Raw genomic sequence first — 25,420 nt, 5'->3', positions numbered from 1 at the left:
CATGGCCATCTATAAAGGTGCACCTGTCAGGCTGATGGCAGGAACAAAGCAGATGGACAGTACAGGTAGTCTTCAACATACAATCATTCATTTAGCAACCATTCAAAGTTGCATCTCTGCTGAAAAAAAATGATGACCCATTCTTGCGCTTATAACCATTGCACATCCATAGAGTAACATGACTGTGATTCGGGCGCCTGACAGTAGCATTGTTTAAGATGGTTGCATGAAAGGTAATAACCATTAAAGTTCTGAATCACCTGGGATCAATCTATTTTCTGGACTAAGTTTACCACTAAGCCCCTGCTGAACTTTCAGACTGGTGATGAAACTGTTCTCCGGTGCATCATAGAATGATGGACATGCAAGGGAAGGTCTTCTTGAGTGGATTCCACAGCTGGGGGAGTGAAAGAACATGGTCACAAATTGCCTGGGAATAAAACCAGTGCTTTTTCCCTTAAAAAAAACACACTTCAGTTGTTATACTTTTGGTAAGGAAATTGCCTAGGATTCTGTTTCTATAGTGCTCTGAATAACTCATAAATTCTAACAAACAAGAGAGACAATTTGTTCCCCAGCTTAAGAAAAATAGCATTGGTTTTTCCCAGATGCAGAGTTCCGATCCCAGCAGCCTCAACCAAGAACAGAAATCTCATTGCTTGAGTTTTGAAGTAGGGCTGAGGGAATCTTTTTCTAAATAAACCACTGGAGAGGGGAAAAGAAAGATAATTGAGGATCCTCCCAACCATGGGAATTGGGCCAGCTGACTAGAAAATCCTAGGCTTCTTCCCAATACGGTGGTCAGACCAATCCCCAGCTGACCACTTTTCAAAGCACATTTCTTGTGGAAAGCTGGGTTCAGTGAATCAAGGAAGAGCGCACAGAAAGGTGCATGCTTCTGATGGGTTGATAGCTGAATCCATGCTTTGAAAAACATAACTTCTCAGGAAAGATGGAGAAGAAGGGATCCCTTCAAGGGATGGAATTCAGCAATGGCCCAGATCTGCTCTGCAAGCTTAACGTGGGAGCCTTTGCATTATGGGGTGAGGGAGGGGAACCACAGCCTCAGGCAACACACTTAAGGTCACTGATTGACAGGAGTGGTAGCCCCAAACAGCACAAGAATTCCAGAATGAATACGAGAGGTTTGGGAGTTTAGTAGTCCTTGACTTACAAAAAGTTCAGTTAGTGACTATTCAAAGTTACAAAGGTGCTGAAAAAGATGATTTAGGACCCGTTTTCACAGTTGCGAACTTTCCATGATCGCATGATCAAAATTCAGATGCTTGGCATATTTATGACCATCACTGTGTCCCAAGATCCTGGGATCCCCTTTTGGAACCTTCTGCCAAGCAAAGTCAACAGGGAAGCCAGATTCACTTAACAACCGGGTTACTAACTGAGCAAACTGCAGTGATTCACTTAACAAATGTGGCAAGAGAAGTCATAAAATGGGGCAAAATTTACTTAGCAACATAATTTTGGGGGCTCAATTGTGGTCGTAAATTGGAGGACTACTATTGCAACTAGTCTTCTTCAACCCAGAGTCCTTCAATTGTGCTGGACTCTTACCATCCATACACTATTGATGGTTAGGATAGACTAAGATGAGATCTGAAGTTTAGCAGACAAAAGATTTTCGATTGAGGCAGTTAGTTTAGAACAGTGTTTCTCAACCTTGGCAACTTGAAGATGTCTGGACTTCAACTCCCAGAATTCCCCAGCCGTTGTCCAGTCCAGACATCTTCAAGTTGCCAAGGTTGAGAAACACTGGTTTAGAACAAGCCTTTGCCACCAAAACACCAGCAGTTGCCATTCTTCCTTCTACCATCTTTCAGGCAAACTGTTTTTTTAAATTATTATTTAGGAGCATCTTTGCCATTTAAGGTGATTCAGTGCCATTTAAGATGGTTTAGTTGTGGTAGGTACAACTGCCTGTGCACTTGGGCTGATTCTTTGCATTTTTTCTCTTCCAAAATGGAAATACCAGTCCAGGAATTTTAAATTCTTTTGCTCACCGCTCCTCTATTGATTTTTAAAATTTTAGAGAAAGGTTCTTCACATAAACTTTTATTAGCCCTGTTTTCCTGCTGAAGTATGAATCTATGGGCATAGCCCAGCGGCAGCCAACCAGCCAGCCATCCATCACTTGGTGGCATCACTTGGTGGCATCACGTGGTGGCATAGCTCCTTTTCATCCTGCTGATAAGGAAGGAAAGTTCATTTACTCCACAGGTTGCCCGTTTTCAGTCTACACCTCCTTCCATGCACTTGAAGTCACAACCAATATCAGCCTCTGAGGATGCACCCCCACGTTAGTTAGGCAAGGTGCCATAGATTTATATCACTGGTCCTTTTGCCACAGACCAGCACAAGCACAAGGGATGTTCGAAAGGCTCTATAATTGCTAGGCATCAACCAAAGCCAAAAAAAGAGGGACAAGGCAAGTAATGGCAAATCCAGCCTCTGCTTGCATTAACCAAGATCAAAACTGATCCCTCCCTTTTCCCAGAGTGCGCTTCTGTCCACCACAAGCTAGTGGATACTTGCATTTCAGAAGTGCAAAACCACACACACACACACACACACACACACACACACAAGCCCTTTCAGGGATCCTCCCATAAATTTAATGGCTGGGATCCTCTTGAAGCCGCCTTTGCCACAGCTGTCAGATGAGCTGGGATTGTTACTCAGGGGGCTGGGAATATTAGATGGTGCAGCCTAGGGCCACCAGGATGAGGTAGGTAGCCTTATAGGATCCAGGTTCCTCCACAGGAGAGGATGATGTGTTGGCAAAAAGGAAATAATTATCCCCAACACCCCCATCCAGGCTTGGCAATGAATGTGGTACTCGTTTTAAGCAAAAAATAAGACGAGCGGCTCCAAGGTTCTACAGTTGCTTAATACTGGAGCTAAATTTAACAAATAACTTATTTAAATATCTTAAATAAATCTAAATCTCTTTTTAAGAAGAGATTGGACAGCCATTTGTCCCAAATGGTATAGGTATAGGGTCTCCTGCTTGGGCAGGGGGTTGGACTAGACAACCTCCAAGGTTCAAATATTAGTCTGTATTCTTTAAATAAATAGTAATCCCCCCCATTAAAAGATTCCTGTCTGCCTGTACACAGAACACATTGCCTTTAATCTTTTACATCCAGGAGAGTTCCTATTGGGCAAGGGAGGAAGCCCCCACCCCCCAAGTAATTCCACTCAATCTCAAAATTTCAGAACTCAATTTCCCCTTGTGTAGAGCAGAACCTCGACACTGACGCGAAGAGAAACCAGGGGAACCCGAGAAGCTTCTAGTCCTCAAGAAACGTGAACGTCAGTCTGGTCTGAAGGAGTGCTAGTTCCTTTCTGAACCCAAGAAGCATAAATAAAAGACTGGGAAGATAAAACCGAAAACTTTTTAAAAGTCCAGTCGCACTATTATCTTTATTAAAAACTTAACTAACAAACCCGCGGTGATTCCTCCCGCAGCTCGTCGTCAAACCTTTGCGAGTCACATTTCTTTTATAGGTATCAAGTAACATCAGAGAAATAAAACCGGGGGGCGGCAAGGTTTGGAGCGGCCATACACCGAGAAATTGGAATACAACAGGCCAGCCCAGCATATTTTGCAACGCAAACCCAAATTCCCTCTTCAATAGCAAATCCCCAATCCGGCCGCGTCCACGCGGTCTTCCTTTCGAGGAACAGCGCTCCTTATTCCAAGCTGGAGCCATTTCCACACTTAGCAACCATCGCCTGGCCGTAATAACTAACACTACAGCTGTTGCAATTGGCCTTAAGAGTTCTTTTGCTTCGGTTAAACACAAAAACTATTATTTTTCCATTGTTCCCCCTCAGGAGGTTACCCAAACCGGCCCTTCGTGGGTTTGGGAGCCCTCGGGGCGCCCCCATCCCCCTTACCTGCAACGAGCTCCAGGATCTCCGTCTGGTTCTTGCCGCCCCCTTTCTTGGGCTGCGGGGCCGAGCAGACGCCCTTCCCGCGCAACAGGGCTTGCAAAGGCGTGCGCTCGCCTGGCCGAGGGACGCAGCGCAGCCCGAGGGCGCAGCTGGGCGTATAGACGCCGCAGGATTCGCCCTCCTCCCGGACTCGGCAGGCTTTCTCGTCGTCGCAAGTCGCTTTACGGTCGCTCTCGGGGGAATCGCAGCCGGCCGGAGAAGAAGAAGGACAAACGGGCCCGATGTCGCCGTCGGGCTCCCGTGCGGCTACGGCCGCCCCGCATGCCGTCGTCGGGGCCAGCAAAAGCAAGAGCGCCGTCCGCAGGCAGCGAGCGAAGAGCATCGTGCACCGACCGGGCTGAGCGTTCGGAAACAAGCGCGCTGCAGCTGCGCGCGTCTTTAAATGCCGCCTCCTGCCCACGGCTCGCCGGCCTCCTTCCGCGCCAGGTGTAGCCAGCCCGGTTGGACGGCCGCCAGCCGGCAGGGTGTGGCTGCGGGCTGCCAAAAGCCGACCAGCCTTTCCCTCGACTGCTCCTCGGAAAGGGAGCAACCCGACCGATTCCAGCAAGGAGGAGATCCACTCCCGTGGAGTTCAAAAAAAGCGTTAGTTTTCGGTGGAGGCGCGCCGAGTGGGGCTGCACCGGACGAAGAACTGCCTTGTTGTCGTGCAACGTCGTTCCTGGGATGTAGGATTTTGTGACACACACACCGGGCTGGACTTCGGGATGATCCGTTGAAAGCAAGGCAGGGATACCATAAAAAACGGCGGTGTAAAGAACAGAGACCCCTCCTCCCCACGATTCAAAAACTCTGCCCGATCGTCCCTACTTCTCGGAGTTGTGGTCTGTGTGTGGCGGTGCTGGGAAGTGATCGTGATGCCGTTGTCTCCCCAAACGTGCTTTTTTTGAAACCGAGAGGACCCCCCCCCCCAACTCAACTTTTTCAGAACTTATTAGTAAACTGTGATCATGTGCATCGTAGGTAACGATTCTGTATAGCGGCTTGTTCAACCCTCGTTGCGTGGCCGGATCAAGAACGCAGTTTGCAGTGCGGTGGGTTTTTATTCATAAGTAAATAAAGGTTAACGTTCTCCCCACCCCCACCCCCGAATCATTTTTTCCAGGTATGCAGAATTTTACTTCAACAGTTTTCTTTGAATCGAAGAGTATTTTAAAAGCTATCCCATTTCAATTTATCTGGCTGCACTGAAAGAGATCCAGAGCCTCAAATCCTATATACTGTGCTTCATCAGTTGGATTTCTTCTTAACACAAATCATTTGTTTGAGGGGGGGGCGGGCGGAGGAGAAGCCTCACCCTGAGTCCTATGTGCTTGTTTGTGGTTTTAGGCACAATTAGTGGGAATAAATTGCTGACAGTTTAGCTCTTCACTCCTTGCAACCAAAGGAACTCATTTTTAAAAACCAATCTCCTTCCTTCTCTACCTTTTATAGCAGCCTGACTTTTTCCTTGCAAGGTGAAGACACAGCAATGCTTTCCCTACATTCAGCTGTTTGTGAAAAAGGCAAGTGAAAAGCCAGGTTTACCAAAGTGCCAACTGAATTCTGAGAAAGTGTGCAAAAGATACCAAGACTCTTATCAATAGTTTTATAGCAAACGATTATAAATGCAGTGGGACTTGAGACAACCTATATAATTTAGTATTGCCATTCCATGGATCTTTTCACACAGATCCTAGGTTTATGATTGCTGGATATTGATGGCATCACTATGAATTAAAATCAATTCCACTCTTCACTGACCTGCTAATGTAGTTGTTTTTGGCAGAAAGAGGGACATTCTTTGCCACTTCCATGATCTTTTTCTGACTTCCCAGTCTAGTCTAGTCTAGTCTCCAGCCCTGGAATTTCCTGATGGTTTTCCACCCATGTATTAACCAGGTCTGACTTGCTTAATTTTACAAGATCAGCCAAGATCAGTTAGCTGCCTTTCAGACTTTCATTTTTTAGGCAAGTGACAAAAGTTGGTATGCAAAATATTTGCATAAGAACCCTACAGAAATGGGTGTGGGTGTGTGCTGCAGGCCAATGCTTTGTTTGGAAGTGTACCCAGTTGCCCAAGAAATAAGGACAAAAGTTTAGGTGGTACCATCCTGCAAGGTTGAGATAATTCAAGTGGTCTGTCCTCCCCCCCCCCCCCCCCCCCCCCGCCTCTTCTATAGTCTTTTAACAGTTTAATAGTTGGAAGGGAACTTGCAGGTCATCTAGTCCAACCCCGGCCCAAGCAGGAGACCCTACACCATTTCTGACAGATGGCAGTCTGGTCCCTTCTTGAAAGCTTCCAGTTATGAAGCTCCCACAACTTCCAAAGGCAACTTCTGTTCCACTGGTTGATCGCTCTTACTGTCAGAAAGTTTCTTCCTATTTCCAGGTTGAATCTCTCCTTGATCAGCTTCCACCCATTATTCCTTGTCTGGCCTTCAGGTGCTTTGGAAAATAGCTTGACCCCCTCCTCTCTGTGGCAGCCCCTGAGATATTGGAAGACTGCTGCATCTTCTGGTAAACTGGATATCCTGTGATGGGCCATGCCCACCACTGCAACCACTTTGTGAACAAGACTGCCATGAGCACAATTTTGCAACTAGGGTGGCCTCATGTTTCTTCCCATTGGCTCAAAAGTAAGGTCCATCCATGTTCTAATCATATTGTTTGCTTCTTTCAAAAGTCAGGGGATGCAAACCAGGAGTCACATCAGCTCTGTTCATTTCCTGGGAAGGGTGGGGGGACACGTGGACATGGGGGACGCTGCCAACAAGCATACAAGTCTTGGAAAGTCACTTTTCAAAACCAACCCAAGTGATAGTATGGTTATTATTATTCTTTTAAAAAAAATATGGGCCAAGAAGGGAAATAGCTGGGCAATTGGATTACACAACCAAGTTTTAACCATTCCAAACATTCGGCCTGGATCGAAAATGAAGACTAGGAAGGGGGGGAGGGGAAGAGAGAAATGAAGACAGCCCATCTCCGAGTCCCAAGGAACAGCGGGAGGAAAACAAACAGGCTTTGGCCAGGAAATTGTTGGCTGATTGTACAGGCTTTTTGTTTGTTTATAAATGAAACAGTTCTGAAAATATTCCCAGGGAGTTAACTCAGTGGAAAGGGAGGTAGAGAAGAGTTGTTAAACCTAGCTTGAACTACTTTACAGGGCTGTAGTGAGGATAGAATTAGGCCTCCTGATCTGACTTGCAAGACCCCAGCCAACCATGAGGGGGCAGGTAAAAATGAGATGACTCTTCCAATCCCCTCTTCTATATTTTTTCAGCCTCCTGGGAGGGAGGAGGCAAAGCAAGCTACTTCTAATCAGCTGCTGAGGAGGCCACACATTGTCCAAAACCTAAATTTGTTTACACATGGTTTATTCAATAAAGTGCAACTGGCTAGGTTTATACAACACACTTAAGTTACAAACTAGAGCTTCCAAACCACATTGGCTGGGTTTGCGCGCAACATATTAAGCCAAAACAAACCACAGTGGGGCTTACTATTTGGACCTGGTGCTTGAAATGGTTGGCATAATCAGATGTGTTATACAAACCAATTAGATAACTAGGCTGACTTCTTTGGTGGCACAGGGAGTTTTAACCAAAACAATATCCCACGTTTCCCTGAAAATAAGACAGGGTCTTATTTTCTTTTGACTCCCGAAATAAGTGCTTGGCTTTACTTTCAGGGAGGTCTTATTATTTTTGAGGTGCAGAAAACGGCGAACCTCATGGCTGCTACTGTGTTGCAATATTTTCGGGGAAGGCTTATTATGCAGGGAAGTCTTATTTTGGGGGAATCCGGGTACTTAAATTGGGGCTGTGTGTAAGTTGCACATTACACATTAAACCAGTGTTTCTCAACCTTGGCAACTTGAAGATGTCTGGACTTCAACTCCCAGAATTCCCCAGCCAGCATTCGCCAAAGAAGTCAGCCTAGTTATCTAATTGGTTTGTATAACACATCTGATTATGCCAACCATTTCAAGCACCAGGTCCAAATAGTAAGCCCCACTGTGGTTTGTTTTGGCTTAATATGTTGCGCGCAAACCCAGCCAATGTGGTTTGGAAGCTCTAGTTTGTAACTTAAGTGTGTTGTATAAACCTAGCCAGTTGCACTTTATTGAATAAACCATTGAGAAACACTGCATTAAACATTAGGTTAGCTCAGTCAGCTAATTTACTTTGTAGATTAGTTTATAACAGGAGGGAAGCTTTTTGGGGGGGGGGGGCAAATGTTACTTCTGGCATCCCATTTACTACCCTGGAGCCGCAGTAATGTAGGGAGGACTGAAGATTTGGGATTTCTGAGAAATGATTGTAGAGGTTAAGGAGGGGGAAGGGAAAGGATGCCATTAAAAAGATCCGAGGTGACGCAGTGGTTAGGGTGCAGTACTGCAGGCCACTTCAGCTGACTGTTATCTGCAGTTCAGCGGTTCTAATCTCACCAGCTCAGGGTTGACTCAGCCTTCCATCCTTCCGAGGTGGGTGAAATGAGGACCCAGACTGTGGGGGTGATATGCTGACTCTGTAAACCGCTTAGAGAGGGCTGAAAGCCCTATGAAGCGATATATAAGTCTAACTGCTATTGCTATTCCTATTAAGTTTGCACTGGCTTACACTGTGGTCCTTAAAAATTCCAAGTATTGGGAAAACTGATTTCCCAGAGATTTTTCCAAGGTAAGAATAAAAAATAAGCACAGGTAGTCCTCTGATTATGACCTCAATTGAGCCCAAAATATATGTAGCTAAGTGAGAAATTTGTTAAGTGAGTTTTGCCCCATTTTGAGACATTTCTTGCCCCGTTTGTTAAATGAAGCACTGCAGTTGTTAAATTAGTAACACAGTTGTTAAGTGAATCTGGCTTCCCCATTGACTTTGTCAGAAAGTCACAAAAGGGGATCACATGACCCCAGGACATTACAACCGTCATAAGCGTGAGTCAGTTGCCAAACACCTGAATTTTAATCACATGACCGTGGAGATGCTGCAACAGTAGTAAGTGTGAAAAATGGTCATAACTCACTTTTTTCCAGTGTTGTAACTTTGAGTGTCACTAAATGAACTGTTGTAAGTTGAGGACCACCTGTACTTGATGTAAGATCACAGTTGGGACTGGAACTTCCATAGCTAAGTGGGGGAGTTGTTAAGTGAGACACACCCAATTTCACTTTTTTGCTGTGGCTGTTAAGTGAATCACAGTTGTTAAGCAAATCCAGCCCCCCATTATAAATAGATGCCAGGTAGCCAAATTTTTATTACATGACCGCTGGAACATTGGAACAGTTATAAGCAAAAGGACTAGTCACAAGTCATTTTTTTCAGCGCTGTTGTAACTTTGAATAAACGGTCATAGGTTTAGGATTATTTATATATATGAGTTATGACTGCAAAGACTTTCCTCCCCCAGGAAAAAGAGCCAAAACGCCCAGCCTCACCACGTTCTCTAAAACAGGGGTCTCCAACCTGCTGGTTGAGGAATTCTGGGAGTTGAAGCCCACAAGTCTTAAAGTTGCCAAAGTTGGAGATCCCTGCTCTAAAAGTCCTAGCCAAGATCTGAAAGTAAAATGCAGCTGCCCAGGCTGGAGGTTACCTGTCTCTTCTGAACAAAAGTTTAGGACAAAGGCATGCAGCTCAATGTCCACTTCCACCTCTTGACATGAAATTAATAGTTTTACCTGGGCACATCCACTGTTTAAACCACATTAAATCTGTTTTTCCTAAATCACTATGCTACAACTGCAAGGGAAAATAAGTGAAAGATCCCCTTGAGCATGTGGAAAGCATGTTCAGCACTCAGAAAGTTGGCCAACTGCCTAGCCCGCTTCTGTGATTAACCAACCATTGATCCCCCCATCCCCATGAGATAAAACTACAAAATGGAGAGAAGTCTCCTTTTTTCTTTCTATGCTGTATCAGTAGCTCAGGAAATTGGGATTTTCCAAAGGTTGGGAATAGCAATAGCACTTAGACTTATATACTGCTTCATAGTGCTTTAAAAGCCTAAGTGGTTTACAATGTCAGCCTATTGCCCCCACCAATCTGGCTCCACATTTTACCGACCTCAGAAAGGATGGAAGGCTGAGCCAACCCTGATAATCAGTGAATTCTAACTTCAGACAGATGCGATGCATCACGCAACAGATAATCTCCAAAATGGGCATGTAAATTTTTTAAAAAATCCATTGGGTTATTCCTAAGCCATTGGCAAAGATTGCTGACTTCCCCAAAATCACTGGATGAAGCATAGTGAAGACACAATGCTGCAGATCCAGGCACAGATCCTGCGGTTGGCTCAGAAATGACTAGTTTTGGCAAAGCTTTTCAGCACCAAGTGCATATAACGGGGGCATGCGCATGCAGGCGGGGGAGCCCCAGAAACCGGAAGAGCAGCTCCCTGGCGCACACGCACAAGAGCACTGGAAACTGGAAGAGCAGCTCCCTGGTGTACATGTGTTGCAGCAGATTGAGGTTTGTAATCTACTTACGAAAGATCAGGACTTGAGACCACGAAGGAAGAGAAACAGGTTTATTGGATGCATCGAGTTCAGCGTGTTCACACACCAACATCTGAACTGCCTGGCTACGCCCAGGGCAGTGATTTTATACCTTTAATCAAACTTCGTCAATCAGAGGGCGTTTTAAAGAGGCGTATTCATACAAAACGTAAAAACCCCTGTTCAGAACAGGGAAGTACATCTTGGAAAAATACAAAAGCAGATATTCATACCAACAGTTTTCTGCAACTTCTCTGTACTATCTCTCCCCCACATCTGGCTTCCTGTGCCCCTCCTTTACAGAGTATTGCCACACTGTTCAGCCCTATTTGTAATATGAGGAAGTTAAAAGTCAACTTTGGGACCCCAGGGCACTGGAGTAAAAGGCCAAACTAAAATGAATCTATAAGGTCCATTCTATTAAGACCACCTAACCTAGCCAGCCACTGGTGGGTTTACCTGTGCAACCCATGCTGTATCATTCCCCCCTATTGAAACTTCACCCAATCCTAAGATTACTGTGTAGTTTCATAAATGGCAGGTTCCTCTCCATGAAGCATGAGCCCAACATATTTGCTCGAGCGTCCTTCTTCTGAGCGTCCCACCAGGGCCAGGACCTTTGCAGTGGCCCATTTCTCCATCAAGAGGGGTGAAACCCTGGCAATTTCGGGAACCAGGAGTTAGAAGTGGAGGTGAAATCAAATCCTTTCCATTCCTACCCTGGGAAATGAGTGAGTTGCCTCATTTCTGTGGTGAGCTGCTTAATGACACTTCCAGTCTCATCAATGTGAAGGCAGCAATTAAACAAGTTGAACTTCCCACAGACCCTCCTTCCCTTGCGTGAAGGTAATCAAGAGCCAATCGATTTTGGTACACTGCAGTACAGAGTTTGCCAGTGGCACTGGAGAGGATATTCAAAGATTTATCAATCCTCTCCCCAGCCAAGTCCAATACTGCCTGCAAATGCATGATCCAATTGATCATGTAAATGGGGGTGCGGTAACCCCAATACCCATCCTCTGCCCTAGTGGCCCTCCCATATGTGCATACGATTCTCTCTGAGCTCCACATGTCAGATTTCTCGTATTCAGCCAGTTCCTTACAAGGAAAGTTAGAGAAGGCTGTGTCCACCTTCCTCTTCTGACGGATGGGGCCTACTGAGTCATACACCAGGACCCCTAGCACCTGTTGTGATTGGATGGGCAACAGAAAGAACCCAAAGTTTTATCCATCCAAGAACACAGGGAGGACTTCGTAGGCCAATGTGCCACGAATCCAATACATGTTCTCCGGGGCTTCCCAAGTGCTAGATGGGGTTTTGTGGCTTTTTTCCTATTTTGTCCTTCTGTGGATCCTGCAGGCATTGAGTGCATTCCAATGGAGAGGGGGTAATGGCCTCCCTTGTGGCCCTGGGTTCCCTTGGGGCTCCCTTTTCCTTCCCTTGTGGGCCACCCCTCCCACCCTCCTGAGGGGTCCATCTGGGATGGGGGTTCCTACCCTGTTGTAGGAGTGGCTCCAGAACCACCGTTCCCTTTCCTTGTGTATTTAGGGTGGCTATAGCTGTTCTGCTGAGGTTCTTATCAAGTGTCCCCGCATGGCATTGATATGTTTCCAAGTAGTTGGATTGGGTTATCCAGACCTCCAGGCAACTGGCTTTAGCACTATGGTTACGTGTTACACCTATCTGCCAGTACTTACTCAGGTCTTGTGCATCCATGCTTGACAGATTTTCATCCTCTGACTACCATTGTAGAAACCACTGATTCCCTATATCCCCAATAAGCTGATAAGTTATTTCCACTATTATGGGAATCTGGTCATAAGTTATGTCATATTCCATTTTCAGACTGAAATCAAGGGGGGCCCACTTCACCTGAGCCCTTGTCCTTTCTGGAAAGGGGTCTGGGAAGGGTCTCTGAATGGGCTTTTTGTGATGGCACCTAATGGTTGAATTGTATCGTTTGTTTGGTGCCCAAGTTGTGACATTGGGGTCCACTCGACACTGCCAATAGTTCCCTGTCTCCTCTGAACAGGGCGATGGCCCCTCCTCCGGATGGCAATTTAATAACCAGCGTTCATTATACACAAAATGCAGTCCCTGTTCACCCTGATAAAAGCAGTTTTTGCAAAGGGGGAAAGGCCCTGAACCCATTTCCTCTAGCATTGGCTCAGAAGTTACCAGTGCAGGGGAGTCATTTGTAGAGGTGAGGGGCCTAGCTTCCGTTTGTTGGGGAGTACCCTCATTATCCTCATTCCCCCCTATAGGAAAGGATGGAGTGGGGGCCCTCGTAATCATTCGGAACTTCCCACACCACCAATGGGCCTCACCCTTTGCTCTGGCCAAGATTGCCTGATAGAGATAAAGAGAGTCAATGAGAATAGAAATGAATAGGAGAAAAAAACCACGATCAGAACTGCTGGCATCAGGCCTCTCCTAATGCACGCAGCTCGACGTAGGCGCTAGTCAGTCTTCATGGTTGTGCCTGGGCATTGGACGGGGCGGAGTGTCCATGGTAGACGCGATACGTTGCCTGTGCGATGGGTGTCGACGGCACCTGGAGCGACACCTGCAGAGGGCGCTGGTTCTTCACCACCTGTTCGTAGAGCGACAGCTTCCCGTGTGTCCGCAGAAGAGGTGGCGTTTTTCCTGGTGTTTCTGAAACGTGAGGTATAGAGGCTTGGCAGGATCACTGGAGGCCTTCCAGTAAGCTTTCGCAGCCAATTTAAAACGGGTCCAGTGAATCCAAGGCCTAATTTCAGCTACCTTAACAACAAGGGGAGAAAAAACAACAACAGTATACGGCCCACACCATTTGGGGCCCAATAGTTCCTTCTACCAGTCCTTCACCCAGACTTCTTGTCCTGGGTGGAAGTTGTGGACTGGAGTTACAATTCCATGAGAACGACAAGACAAAACATATTTTTGCAATTTGTGGACTATGGCATTCAGGGCTGGCAACTGTTTGAGCTTCACCATGTCTGTAACTTGGGGTTGGGCAACACCTGTGGGCCACGCAATTAGGAACCCTCCCATACAACAATTCAAATGGCGAGACACCCAACTCCTCGGTGAGAGTGCACCTCTTTGCCAGCAACGCCATGCTGTGGGCATCATCCGGCCATTTGAGATGAGTTTCCTGACAAATTTTGGCCAACTTATCCTCTATGGTGTGATCTGCCCTCTTGACCCTCCCACCTGAACTGGGCCTTGACGGAGGGTTATTAGCAGCACATACCTGACATTGAGAGCAAACAGCAGCTGCCAGGCTAGACAAATTGTTGATATAGGCCTCCCTGAGCCAAGGCTTTTTTCAAAGCCGTTTTTCCTAAGTGCAAATGCTTATGCAGGGAGGAGACAGCATCCCATGCCAACTGCTGGGAAACAAACACCTTTTGTGTCCGGCAGAACCCACCACCCATCTAGTAGTTCCACCCCTATTGCTTCAGCTTGCTGGGTTCCTGAGTGACTATACGATGGGGGTTGTTCTTCCTGGGGCTGAGTGAGGCATGTGGCTCGTAGAGAAGGGGGATCCAAGGCTGCTGCTCTGGCAACTTGATCAGCTTTGTTGTTTCCTCTTTCAGTTGTTGAAACCCCTCTCTGATGACCCATACATGCATAATGGCAACTTGTTTGGGGGCCCACACACTGTCCAACAAACGCATAATTTGGGCCATATTTGATGTCCTTTTCTCCAGCTGTGATGAGGCCTCTTTCCTGTGAAGAGCTTTCTCCTAAGACTCCACGGACTTGGACGGTTAGGAAGGCCTATTTGGACTCTGTGTAAATGTTGACTCGTAGATCTCATGCCAATTCCAAAGCTTTGTGAGGGCATGTAGTTCTGCCAAGTGGGCACTGGTTTCTGGTGGTAGGGGTATGGCTTCCCACACATCATCAAGGGTGACTACAGCATAAGCTGCTTTTCGCACGCCCTCATGTAGAAAGCTGGTTCCATCTGCACAAAGAGTTGCATCTTTGTGCGATGGGGGTTTATCCTTCAAATCTGGGTGACTGGCATAGGTTTCTTCAATGGGTTGCAAATAATCATGAGTAATTTCAGAGTCTGGTTCAGGCCACAGGGTTGCTGGATTCAAAGCATAGATTGGACAAACTTGATGAGGGGGTTATGTGTAATAAACCCCTGATACTTCAACATTCGTGGATTGGTAAGCCACAAATGACCTTTCTGGTCTAGGACAGCTCGAAGAGCATGGGGGGTGTAGATATTTAATTGCTGTCCAAAGGTGAGCTTATTGGCTTCCTGGGTAAGTAGGGCAGTTCCTGTCACAGCCTTGAGACAGGCTGACCACCCTTTGGCCACCTGATCCAGCTGTTTGGACAAATATGCAACCGGACGATACCATGTTCCCAATTTTTGGGTCAGTACCCCAATGGCCATATTCTGCTTAGTGTCCACAAACAACTGAAAAGGCTGTCAAGTCAGAAAACTAAGAGCCTGAGTCACAGCATGCTTCAATTCCAAAAAGCTGTTCTGTTCCTCTTCCTCCCACCTCAAGGGTTCCTTTTCCATTCCCCTTGGTAGCTTCATAGAGAGGCTTTGCTAACAATGTGAAATTGAGAATCCAAATGCGACAAAATTCTGCTGCCCCCAAAAAGCTCCTTAATTCCTTCCTATTTCGTGGGGCCGGCAATTGGCAAATGGCTTCCTTCCTCTCATGGCCCAAAGTTCTTTGTCCCTGCTGGATGTTTTAGCCCAAATATTTAACTTCCAATTGGACTAATTGGGCTTTGGTCCGAGAGGCCTCGTAGGCTTTCTCCTGTAGGAGGAGCAGTAGGGCTGCTGCATTGGCATGACAGGCTTCCTCCGTCTGGCCTGTGACCAACAAGTCAGCTACATCTTGCAAAGCCACATCAGGTGGGGCAATGTCTAAAAGTTTCAAATCCATGGCTAATGCAGTTCCAAATAAGGTGGGGGAGTTTTTTCAAAGCCTTGATGCAAACGTGTCCAAGCATATTGCTGCTTTCTGCCTGTGACTGGGCATTCGAAGGCAAACAAGAAAGCATCTTTTGAATCAATGACTGAAAACCATTTTCCTCTGCATGCCATTGAAGGCCCTCCTGTAAGATTCACGTCTCCTGGGGCAGCTTGGTGGGGGGGGGATCCTAGGGCGGTCATCTTCCCTTTCCTCAGGGGGTGGAGCCCAGTCCCGGTTGAGGCACTCCCCTCCCCAGTGGCCATGTTCATAACAGATGGCACATCGGTTCCGTCCCAAGGGTGGGGGCCTGTTCCCCTCCCTAATTGCTGCCGCGAGCACTTCTGCTTTTTTTTCCTGCATCTTTTGATTTTTTTTTCTTTTCCTCCAACAAGTCTCTATTGACGAGAGTTTTTCTAGCTACTTCCATAAGCTCATTGAGGGGCTTCCCCAGTGCCCCTTCCAGCTTCTACAGCTTGTGTCAGATGACTGAAAAATAAAGGCCATAGCTAGCATCCGAGCATTTTCAGGAAGGTTAGTGGTTACCATAAATAAAAACCTCGGGGCTTTCGGCAGAGTTTAGACATTTTAGTGGCTGGCTTTCCTCCCAGCCAGACAGCCCTTACAATTAACTGTTGATGATTACGTAGCAGAATCAACTGGTGGGGGTCATAGGGGCTCCATCTCGGGTCCCTTGAAGGGAAGCGTTGCTCAATAAAGTCAGCCAGATTGGTGTGAGCAGGAACATCAGGTTTTAGAATGTTAGACACTGCAATTCTAATCTTCTCCCTCTCTTCAGACTGCTCTATCTCCTCTTCCTTCTTCTCCCAAAATTCTGGTGAGCTCAGAGGGTCCCCATCCCCTGTCCCTCTGACAGGACTTTCTTCTGACATCATAGAGGTCACACCGTCCAGCCCTCACTTTATCCACTCCACAGATGCTCGGCTTGTTGATGCCCTCAAGTCTCTTGAGCTACTAGGTGTAGCCCCCCTTTGGCATGGTCGTGGTGAGGGTCGTGGTGATCCTCTTCCTGTTCTGGCAAGTCTTCTGGGGCACTAGCTAGGATTGGTGGTTTCTGCTTGGGACATTTGGGGTGTGCAACCCGAACAGCCATAAGAATATACTGTTGGTCTTTTGCATTTGTTTTTTAGCCAAGCTGTCTCCTCAACAAATTGTACTACACGTCAATATACGGATCCTGTTTGAACAGGATCAAACACTAACCTATGGATATTCAAAGCTATGTTGGGATCAAAAAATTGCCTTTGTTAGGCCTCCCAAAACCAAAAGTGGGCCATTCAGATTCACAAAACTTTTTAAGCTCATGCCTGTTTCACTCAATGCCATAGTCCTGAGTCACATATCCTTCTTTAAAATGATTTAACATACATTGTAAGGGGTCAAGGGAACACTGCTGCCCACCCACAACTCTTCCCAGGGTACCAGACAACAAGGATTTAACAATCACCCCACACAGGCTTCTGACCCAGGATACCGGATGGACACGGCTATCGTAGGGAAATGCAGTAGCCCCCCCTCAATCACACACACACATACACTAGACAATCCTCCCCAAAACCTTCCACCTAGTGAGGGAGATCAGGCCTCACCTCCGGCTCAACAAGGAGTCCGGGTCTAAATAGGGTTCCCACAGTACTTGCCTCATGTACTTGGCTTCCCTCCTGCGATGCTGGCCAGCCTTTTAGATGCCTGGTCTCTGGTCCTTCTCTGGTGGTTCTTGGAATCGCCAAACGCTGCTGCCAGAGCCCTCTGTCGCTGGGAAGTCCCTCGGATCAAATGGGTCCGTTGGCGCCAGGGAGGTTCCCCCTGACAAGATGAGCTCTGACATTGGGGTGGACGTTCCAGAGGGTCCCAAAGACCCCTCAACTCCTGCCTGGCTCGCCAAAAATGTTGCAGCAGATTGAGGTTTGTAATCTACTTACGAAAGATCAGGACTTGAGACCACGAAGGAAGAGAAACAGGTTTATTGGATGCATCGAGTTCAGCGTGTTCACACACCAACATCTGAACTGCCTGGCTACGCCCAGGGCAGTGATTTTATACCTTTAATCAAACTTCGTCAATCAGAGGGCGTTTTAAAGAGGCGTATTCATACAAAACGTAAAAACCCCTGTTCAGAACAGGGAAGTACATCTTGGAAAAATACAAAAGCAGATATTCATACCAACAGTTTTCTGCAACTTCTCTGTACTATCTCTCCCCCACATCTGGCTTCCTGTGCCCCTCCTTTACAGAGTATTGCCACACTGTTCAGCCCTATTTGTAATATGAGGAAGTTAAAAGTCAACTTTGGGACCCCAGGGCACTGGAGTAAAAGGCCAAACTAAAATGAATCTATAAGGTCCATTCTATTAAGACCACCTAACCTAGCCAGCCACTGGTGGGTTTACCTGTGCAACCCATGCTGTATCACATGGGCGCACCAGGAAGCTGAGCTTCTGGTTTCCGGTGTGTGGATGCGCGCCAGGGAGGCGCTCCCATGCACGTGAAGACCAGCTGGCAGGCCCCGCAGGTGCATGCTGGAACCCGGAAGAGCAACAGGTGACGGTTGGCGTGCCCAAAGAGATGGCTCTGCGTGCCACTTCTGGCACGTGTGCCATAGTTTCGCCATCACAGGACTAGCTTGTTTCTGGATGAGTCATAGAGCATACCGACTGTGCCTTGCTTGGTTTATAACTGACATGTCTTTTGAACCCAGCTCTTGAGGGGTTCTGGGTTGACTTTTGTCTTGAAGTGCCACATTCAGTTATCTGTTCCAGTGTTTTCACAATCTTGGCTATGTTAAGGGGTGTGGACTTTTCATTCCCATGCTGGCTGAGGCAGCCTGGAAGATGAAGTCCATCCATCTTAAACTTGCCACAGTTGAAAAATACCGCGTTGACTCCGTAGAGAGAGTTTTGCTAGCTGGGTCTAGCCTTGTGGTCCCACAAAAGGGAGCAAACTGGGCTCTCCCAAGAGATGCCTCTTGCGTAACATTGAACAACATGTTCTTGAATGAATTGGGCCACCTTGGTTAGGACTTACGAGCCTTTATAGCCATCCTTAGAAGATCACCACAAGCTGGGCCACAAGTAATGCTGGACCACAGTGTGGCTAGTTTGCTTTTGGCCTAGCAGGCTGTGGAAACTCAGCCAATTCTGGCTTGTGCAATGAACCATATTGGCCTAATGCCATGCATGAATCAAGGTACAATTTGTTCGTTCTGTTCTTCCCCTCCCCATTACTCTTCCCTCTCGGGGTACACAGTACGACCTAAAATATTCTCTGTTTCAGATGAAGTGCTGCCGTCCCCAAGAGCTTTGTTTGTTTATTTCATATCCTGCTTTTCTGCAGGAACTCCAGGTGATCTTCCCCCCCCCCCCAGCTGTCATGTGGACTCCCATGAGCAAGGGTGGACTTTTTATCTGTACCTTCACTCTTACAGAACATCATCTACATTCACACATTGTCCTGAACTACAGCTTACTGAATCACTCAATCACTAAATCACTGGCTGGATTTGCACAATGCAGATTCAGAAACCCAGCAATCACCCTCTGGCTCTAGTATGTGCAAAGGCTCGTCTTTAAAGGTACTACAGGGAATCTGCCTCTGTAGCCTTGGAGAAACATGGCTGCCCCTCTTGAAAGGCACCCTGGAATGAGCTCTCTCCCTGCCTGCTATTGCTGTTACAGAAAGAGATCACCAAAACATACTCAATGCACATGCCCTTTTATAGCCTCAGAACGGACCTTTTGCAAAAGCCCTTCTACGCTCCCATCGGCAGTATTCCAGAGGAATCTATGCTTCTGATTCCTGGCACTTGATCGTCCTTGTGCCGTGAAAAATAGGCTAGCTCCTGGGATTCAGAAGAATTGCTCCCTGACCCTCAGAGAGGACAAGATGTGTTTTTTCGGGAATGATACGATATCACCCCACTCCACCCTTCCTGCAATTACAAGCCCGTTTGGCTAGCATAAAAAAAATTGCAAGATTTCAGGAAGAACAACATTGGGGAGGTGTGACCCCCATCACAGAATAGGCCAGGTCAGGGGTGAAATTCAGCAGGTTCTCACCGGTTCTGGAGAACCAATAGTGGAAATTTTGAGTAGTTTGGAGAACCGACAAATGCCACCTCTGGCTGGCTATGCTCCCATCTATTCTCTGCCTCCTGAGTCCCAGCTGATTGGGAGGAAATGCGGGTTTTGCAGTATCCTTCCTCTGCCACGCCCACCAAGCCGCATCACACCCAAGCCACGCCCACCAAGCCACACCACACCCACCAAGCCACGCCCACAGAACCGGTAGTAAAAAAAAAAATGAATTTCACCACTGGGCCAGGTCCTCCTTGAGGCTCATCTGGAACTCTAGCCATACTAACCTTGAACAGCTTCTTTGACTGCTGGACCATTCATGGACCTGGATTGCTTGAGAAGATAATTAGACCTTGATCTGAAAAAAAAAAAAAAAAAGGTATCCTCCAGGCATTTTTTTTTAAATCTCTGGGACGGGTGCCTGGCATTCCTGAAAACTTGCTTGACGGAGTTACTGCTTTTTGTTTAAGAAAAACTAAAGTATGCTTGAGTTAAAACCAGGGACGTTATTTTCACTTAGAGCATACTTGAAACTTACAACCAAATCTGACAGATTGATGAGGTCAGCCTTAATGCACTGTTTTAATTCCATTACTGAACTCTTCTTGGCTGCCGTTACCAAAGTGTTTGGAATCAATTGCTGGCATCCATAAGTTGAGTACCATCTTTATTAAAATTTCCTCTCCTGCCTGCCCCATGTTACCTGATACATGTTGCTACCATTGTGGACCTTTTTGCTAAAATTGCCAACCTCGTTTTTTTTTTTAAATCAAATGCCTAGACATCAGTGGTTTTCTCTTGTGGTTTGAGACTTCAATTCTATAACTGTTTGAAATACTATTTATTATATGCCTATAATATACTATTAAAATATTAAATTATATACTATTAAAATTAAAAGACGTTTGCTCCTGGGGAGGAAAGCTATGGCAAATCTAGACAGCATACTAAAAAGCAGAGACATCACCCTGCCAACAAAAGTATGTATAGTCAAGGCTATGGTTTTCCCACTTGCAGTGCATGGCTGTGAAGGTTGGACCATAAGGAAGGCTGAGTGCCAAGGAATTGAGGCCTTTGAACTCTGGTACTGGAGAAGACTTCTGCGAGTCCCTTGGACTGCAAGGCAATCAAACCGGTCAGTCCTAGAGGAGATCAACCCTGACTGCTTTTTAGAAGGCCAGTTCCTGAAGATGAAACTCAAATACTTTGGCCACCTAATGAGAAGGAAGGACTCACTGGAGAAGAGCCTAATGCTGGGAAAGATTGAGGGCAAAAGAAGAAGGGGAAGACAGAGAATGAGGTGGCTGGAGGGAGTCACTGAAGCAGTAGGCGTGAGCTTAAATGGACTCCAGAGGATGGTAGAGGACAGGAAGGCCTGAAGGAACGTTGTCCATGGGGTCGCGATAGGTTGGACACGATTTCGCAACTAACAACAATATACTATTATTATATGTCTTCCGAAGGACGTAGCCTCTCCTCAGGTACACCAGTGAGATGCTAGAGAAACTTTTGAGGACCCTTGTCTCTTTAATTACACTCTTCCATTCTGCAAGAGCATTTTATTTTATTGTTTGTTGAGATAGGCAGAAGAATAATTACCTGTGATTTCCATGAAGATGGAGATACGGTTTTACTTGCTGGCATATTTTAATGGTTTCTTCCTTTATTTCTCAAATAGCAAAAAAGCACCATTTCTCCATCAGAACTGATTACAGAAAGCATAAAGTACAAGGAAACTGAGTCGCTCTGTGAGTGAAATGGTCAGTTTCCAAATTAAAAATATATAAAAGAAATAAATAAACAAACCAGTAATTAAAACCTATCTAGAGAAAGTAAAATAGACACCAGAATTAAAAAACAAACAAACAAACCCTCCCATCTTTGTCAAGAGATTGTTACTAATCCAGTTTTGCCAAAATCAGCATGAAAAATAATATTAAGCAGAATCTAACTGGCTATAGCAGCTGTTTTTTTACTCAAAGCAATTTCCTTATAAAAAGGTTGAATAAAAATAGCCACGTAGACAACCCCTTCCTGGAATCTGACTTTCTGTCTGGATCCTTAATCAATGCTAAGTTATTAGGGCTGGTAAACCAGAGTTTATGGCTTAATGCAATGTGTGAATGCAGCCAATTGTAGCTTAACTTAATATTTACTGGAATAATGTGTATCCTAGCACAATGCTTGAAACAAGTAAGTTTAAGACCATTTCATTTAGTTCTGATTTTTCTGACTTTTGTAGATTCTGAAACTTAAAAATTGCCCTACTGAAGATAAACCTTTTTACATTATTTTCTTCTTCCACAAACAACTGATTTTCTAACATCAGATTTTCTAATATCTTATTTTTTGTTTCCCCAAAAATAAGTCACCCCCCAAAAAATAAACCCTAGTGCTTATTTCAGAGCCCATGTAGTTCAGTTTACAGTTTAGTGAATCATCTGGACTGACTGGGGATGAGCGCTTTGTAAGCTGGTGAACCACAGATTTGCCTTCTAGAGTGTAGCCTAGAATATTGTACAAATCTAGCCTATTTTTTCCCCCTGTGCGTGGAACAGATTCTTAGGACTACAGTAACTAGACCCATGTCAGGCTATTGTAGTTTATTCAACAAACCAAACACATGATTATATAAACCATGGGTTAGTTACAGTGTATAAATCCAACCAGTGCTTCATTCGTCATTCCTTCCCTCTCTCAACAAATCTCTAGGAAGTGTTGAAAGGAAGTTGAGTTTCAAGGAGCATGCAAGATTTTTCAGGCCACCCATGATATTTAGCCTTTGCACAGTGATGGGATTCAAGTAATTTAACAACCGGTTGGCCCGGGGTCAGGTTGGCTGGCGTGGGAGGCGTGGCCCATCCCTGTTCTCCAGCTCCTCCGCATATGCGAGATGAGCCTCCCGTGATAGCCAATCTGACCCTGGGTGAACCAGTGGTTAAATTAACACACACACCCCGCTATCAAAGTGGATCCTGGGCGCTGTGCTGCAATGGAGAAAAGGGAACAAGGGAAGGAGGAGGAGGAGCAGGAAGAAGAAAGAGGGAAAGCAACCTTCTCCTTTCCTTGCGTTGGTGCTCTGTTGCCCGTTTCTCCATTGCAGCGCAGCGCCCAGTATCCACTTTGATTGCGAGGTGTGTGGGCGGGTAATTTAACAGCCGGTTCGCTTGAACCGGTGCAAACCAGCTGAATCCAACCACTGCCTTTATGTGATATACTGGAGGACAAAGAAGTGGAGAGGGCTAGAAGAAAACTTCCCTTCGTTTAAGTTAAAGTAACTTAGTTCAGTGGTCTCCAACCTTGGCAACTTTAAGACTTGTGGACTTCAACAGCTTTGCTGGCTGAGGAACTCTGGAAGTTGAAGTCCACAGGTCTTAAAAGTTGCCAAGGTTGGAGACCACTGACTTAGTTCATAGAATTATCCCCCAATAAATTAAATACTTTACTCCTTTTTAATCCCATTTTGACTTTGGCGGCTGCTTTTTAGGGCCTGGTGGTTGCACCAGTGGTGAAATTCAATTCTTTTTTACTACTGTGGTTGTGGCTTGGTGGGCGTGGCAGGTGAAGAATACTACAAAATCTCCATTCCCTCCCCACTCTGGGGCCAGCCAGAGGTGGTATTTGCCGGTTCTCCAAACTACTCAACATTTCCACTACCAGTTCTCCAGAACCTGTCAGAACCTGCTGGATTTCACCTCTGGGTTGCATCCAGAGCTTTTGAGTTGTGCCCCTCTCCTTAACAGGAGTGCTGAATTTTTTTAAAGCTCAGTGCCCAACTTGCCAGCCATTAAGCATTACTGTCAATAGCAGGACTGGGCTCCTTATACATTCCTGCATGCGGTAAGCCCTAACCCAGTTTGGTTTGACGCAGCTCAGTGTGCGATCTTGACCGCCTTCTAATTTCCTCCCCCTTGGTTTATTTTTCAATAGCAGAAAGAGCACTAGTGGCCTATGCACAGCTAATGAGAAGCTGCAGAACCTCACTCTGCCTGGCCAGCTGCCTTGGCTAAACCACCAAGCGAGCCGATGTCTGGATTTCCACCAATCCTCTTGAAAACAGGATTAATTGTTCCATACCAAAAAGAAAATTATTACGTAATTTAACAGAATGTCACAACTTTCGTTTCCCACTTCCCAACTTACACTTAAGCGGCTGCCCCTCAATACACAAAACATTTTGTGTGTTTTTCTAAGTATGTGTATGATAAAGTCGCCATAGCTTCCACAAATGGAGCTGCTCCTTTTTTGGCTGGATTTATATAACAAGTTACATTATTGATGAAAGAAATGTCCTTCTGGGTTCAGCTCCATGTGGGGAAGAAGACACTGGAGACATGGAGGCTGCTTGGAAAGATGGTTTATTGTTGGACAGGGCCCATGGCTTGAGCCCTGAACAGAAAAGGTGATCACATGCTTCAATGTTGGTGGAGAAGAAGAGAAGGCCTGAGGGAGGGGCTTGCTAGGCTTTTTATAACCTGTTTAGTCCCACCTCTCTGTTTCCTGTTCCTGTGTAAGAAATGTATTCTGATTGGTTGTCAGACTCCTATAGGGCCATGCAGGGGCAACTCTCTGGGCTGTGTTTTGAATCCAGGTTTAGTTGAGTTCTCAGATGCCATGTGGTCAGTTGAGTAAAGGGCCAATGTTATCATGCCTTTACTCCCATCCCCCCTGGGGCTGCAGTATTATGTAAAAGGGACTAGCTTGGCCTTCTTAATGGCCCATTAACAGTGGGGATGGGCAGGAAGCTACAGGCAACTATTCTGTCTTTTAAAACATGTTTCTTTCTTTTCATATCCAGAGAAATATTCTGCCTTTTCAATATTTCCTAGGATATTTCATTTTTCTGGGAGAGGGCTGGATGATAACTTCCCACACTATAATGTGGTTTGTTTAGCTTAGTATGTTGCATGGACCTAGCCAATTGACATATCGTAATTAAACAAATCACAACTTAGCATACATACCCTAATTAGTAAGATATCTGAATTTTATTTCAGAGCTTCCTTCCCATATAACATGCAGGTATCTATAATTTTTTAAATATCTATGACTGTGATGGCAAACCTATGGCACCTGTGCCAGAGGTGACATGCAGAGCCCTCTCTGTGGGCACATGCACCATCGCTAACTACTCTTCTGGTTTCCGATGTGCGCATGCACCGGAAACTAGATGCCGTTTGGGGGTCGTTTTGAGGCTGTTTGGGGGGGCATTTTCAGGCTGCTTTTGGGGCTGTTTTCAGGCCATTTTGGGGGCAGAAACAGCCCCAAAATGGACTGAAACGGCCTGAAAAATGGCCTGAAAACAGCAAAAAAACGGGCATGTGTGCACGGCAACTGGTCTTCGGGTTTCTGGCACTCTGGTGTGTGCACATGCCCATGCGTTCCCATTTGGGCACTCAGTGCCAAAAAGATTCGCCATCACTGATCTATGATATGCTGCTCTTTAATGACATCCAAAACCTATTGAGGTGCTGCCAGCCTGCAGAATTAAAATCTGCTCTGCTGTCCATTGTGCAGTGAATCTCCAGGATATTATAACTACTTGCCTGGCCAAATAGCTAAAGGCATATTTTCCCATGAGCAGATACAAATTCAGTCAAATTCAGATTACCTGCCTTCCCCCATACAGGTAGAACTTGACTAACTTCCTCCTCAGTTTTTAAGGTCAAATAGGAGATGTCCTCCTAGTCCTTAAATTTCAATCTGATGCTCAAAGTCCAGGGCCCGTTTGAATTGCTGCAGGCTGTCAGGGGACAACTCGACAATGCAGGATTTTTTTTTCTTTTTCTTAGTTCCACTCCAAAGCAGTTGGCACGAAAACCCCACTGCAATGCTCCAGAAGGCAAAAATGTTCTTTGTAATAATAGCAAAAGCAGCAACATTACATCAAGATGCAGGAGGAAGGGTTGGAACAGCAGGAAAGACGGAGGATGAGTCAGAA

The 25,420-nt window shown here is 46.0% G+C and overlaps 1 protein-coding gene across 2 annotated transcripts in view; it reads right to left on the bottom strand.

Annotated features, from left to right (window-relative positions):
• The window catches only part of IGFBP6 (insulin like growth factor binding protein 6), a 45,633-nt gene that overhangs the window by 10,977 nt on the left and 9,236 nt on the right, over positions 1 to 25,420 (bottom strand). The window contains exon 2 of one of the 2 annotated variants that reach the window (XM_032208883.1): positions 19,767 to 19,837. In XM_032208883.1, coding sequence (XP_032064774.1) covers positions 19,767 to 19,837 — 71 coding nt within the window. Of the gene's footprint in view, positions 1 to 3,918; positions 5,038 to 19,766; positions 19,838 to 25,420 lie in introns of those variants that run through there. The other variant, XM_032208882.1, reaches the window with a different exon arrangement.

This window comes from Thamnophis elegans, chromosome 2 (assembly GCF_009769535.1).
Source record: "Thamnophis elegans isolate rThaEle1 chromosome 2, rThaEle1.pri, whole genome shotgun sequence".
Lineage (NCBI taxonomy): Eukaryota > Metazoa > Chordata > Lepidosauria > Squamata > Colubridae > Thamnophis > Thamnophis elegans.
The sequence above is the reverse complement of the archived record's forward strand: the minus strand, read 5'-3'. Positions and strand labels throughout refer to the sequence as shown.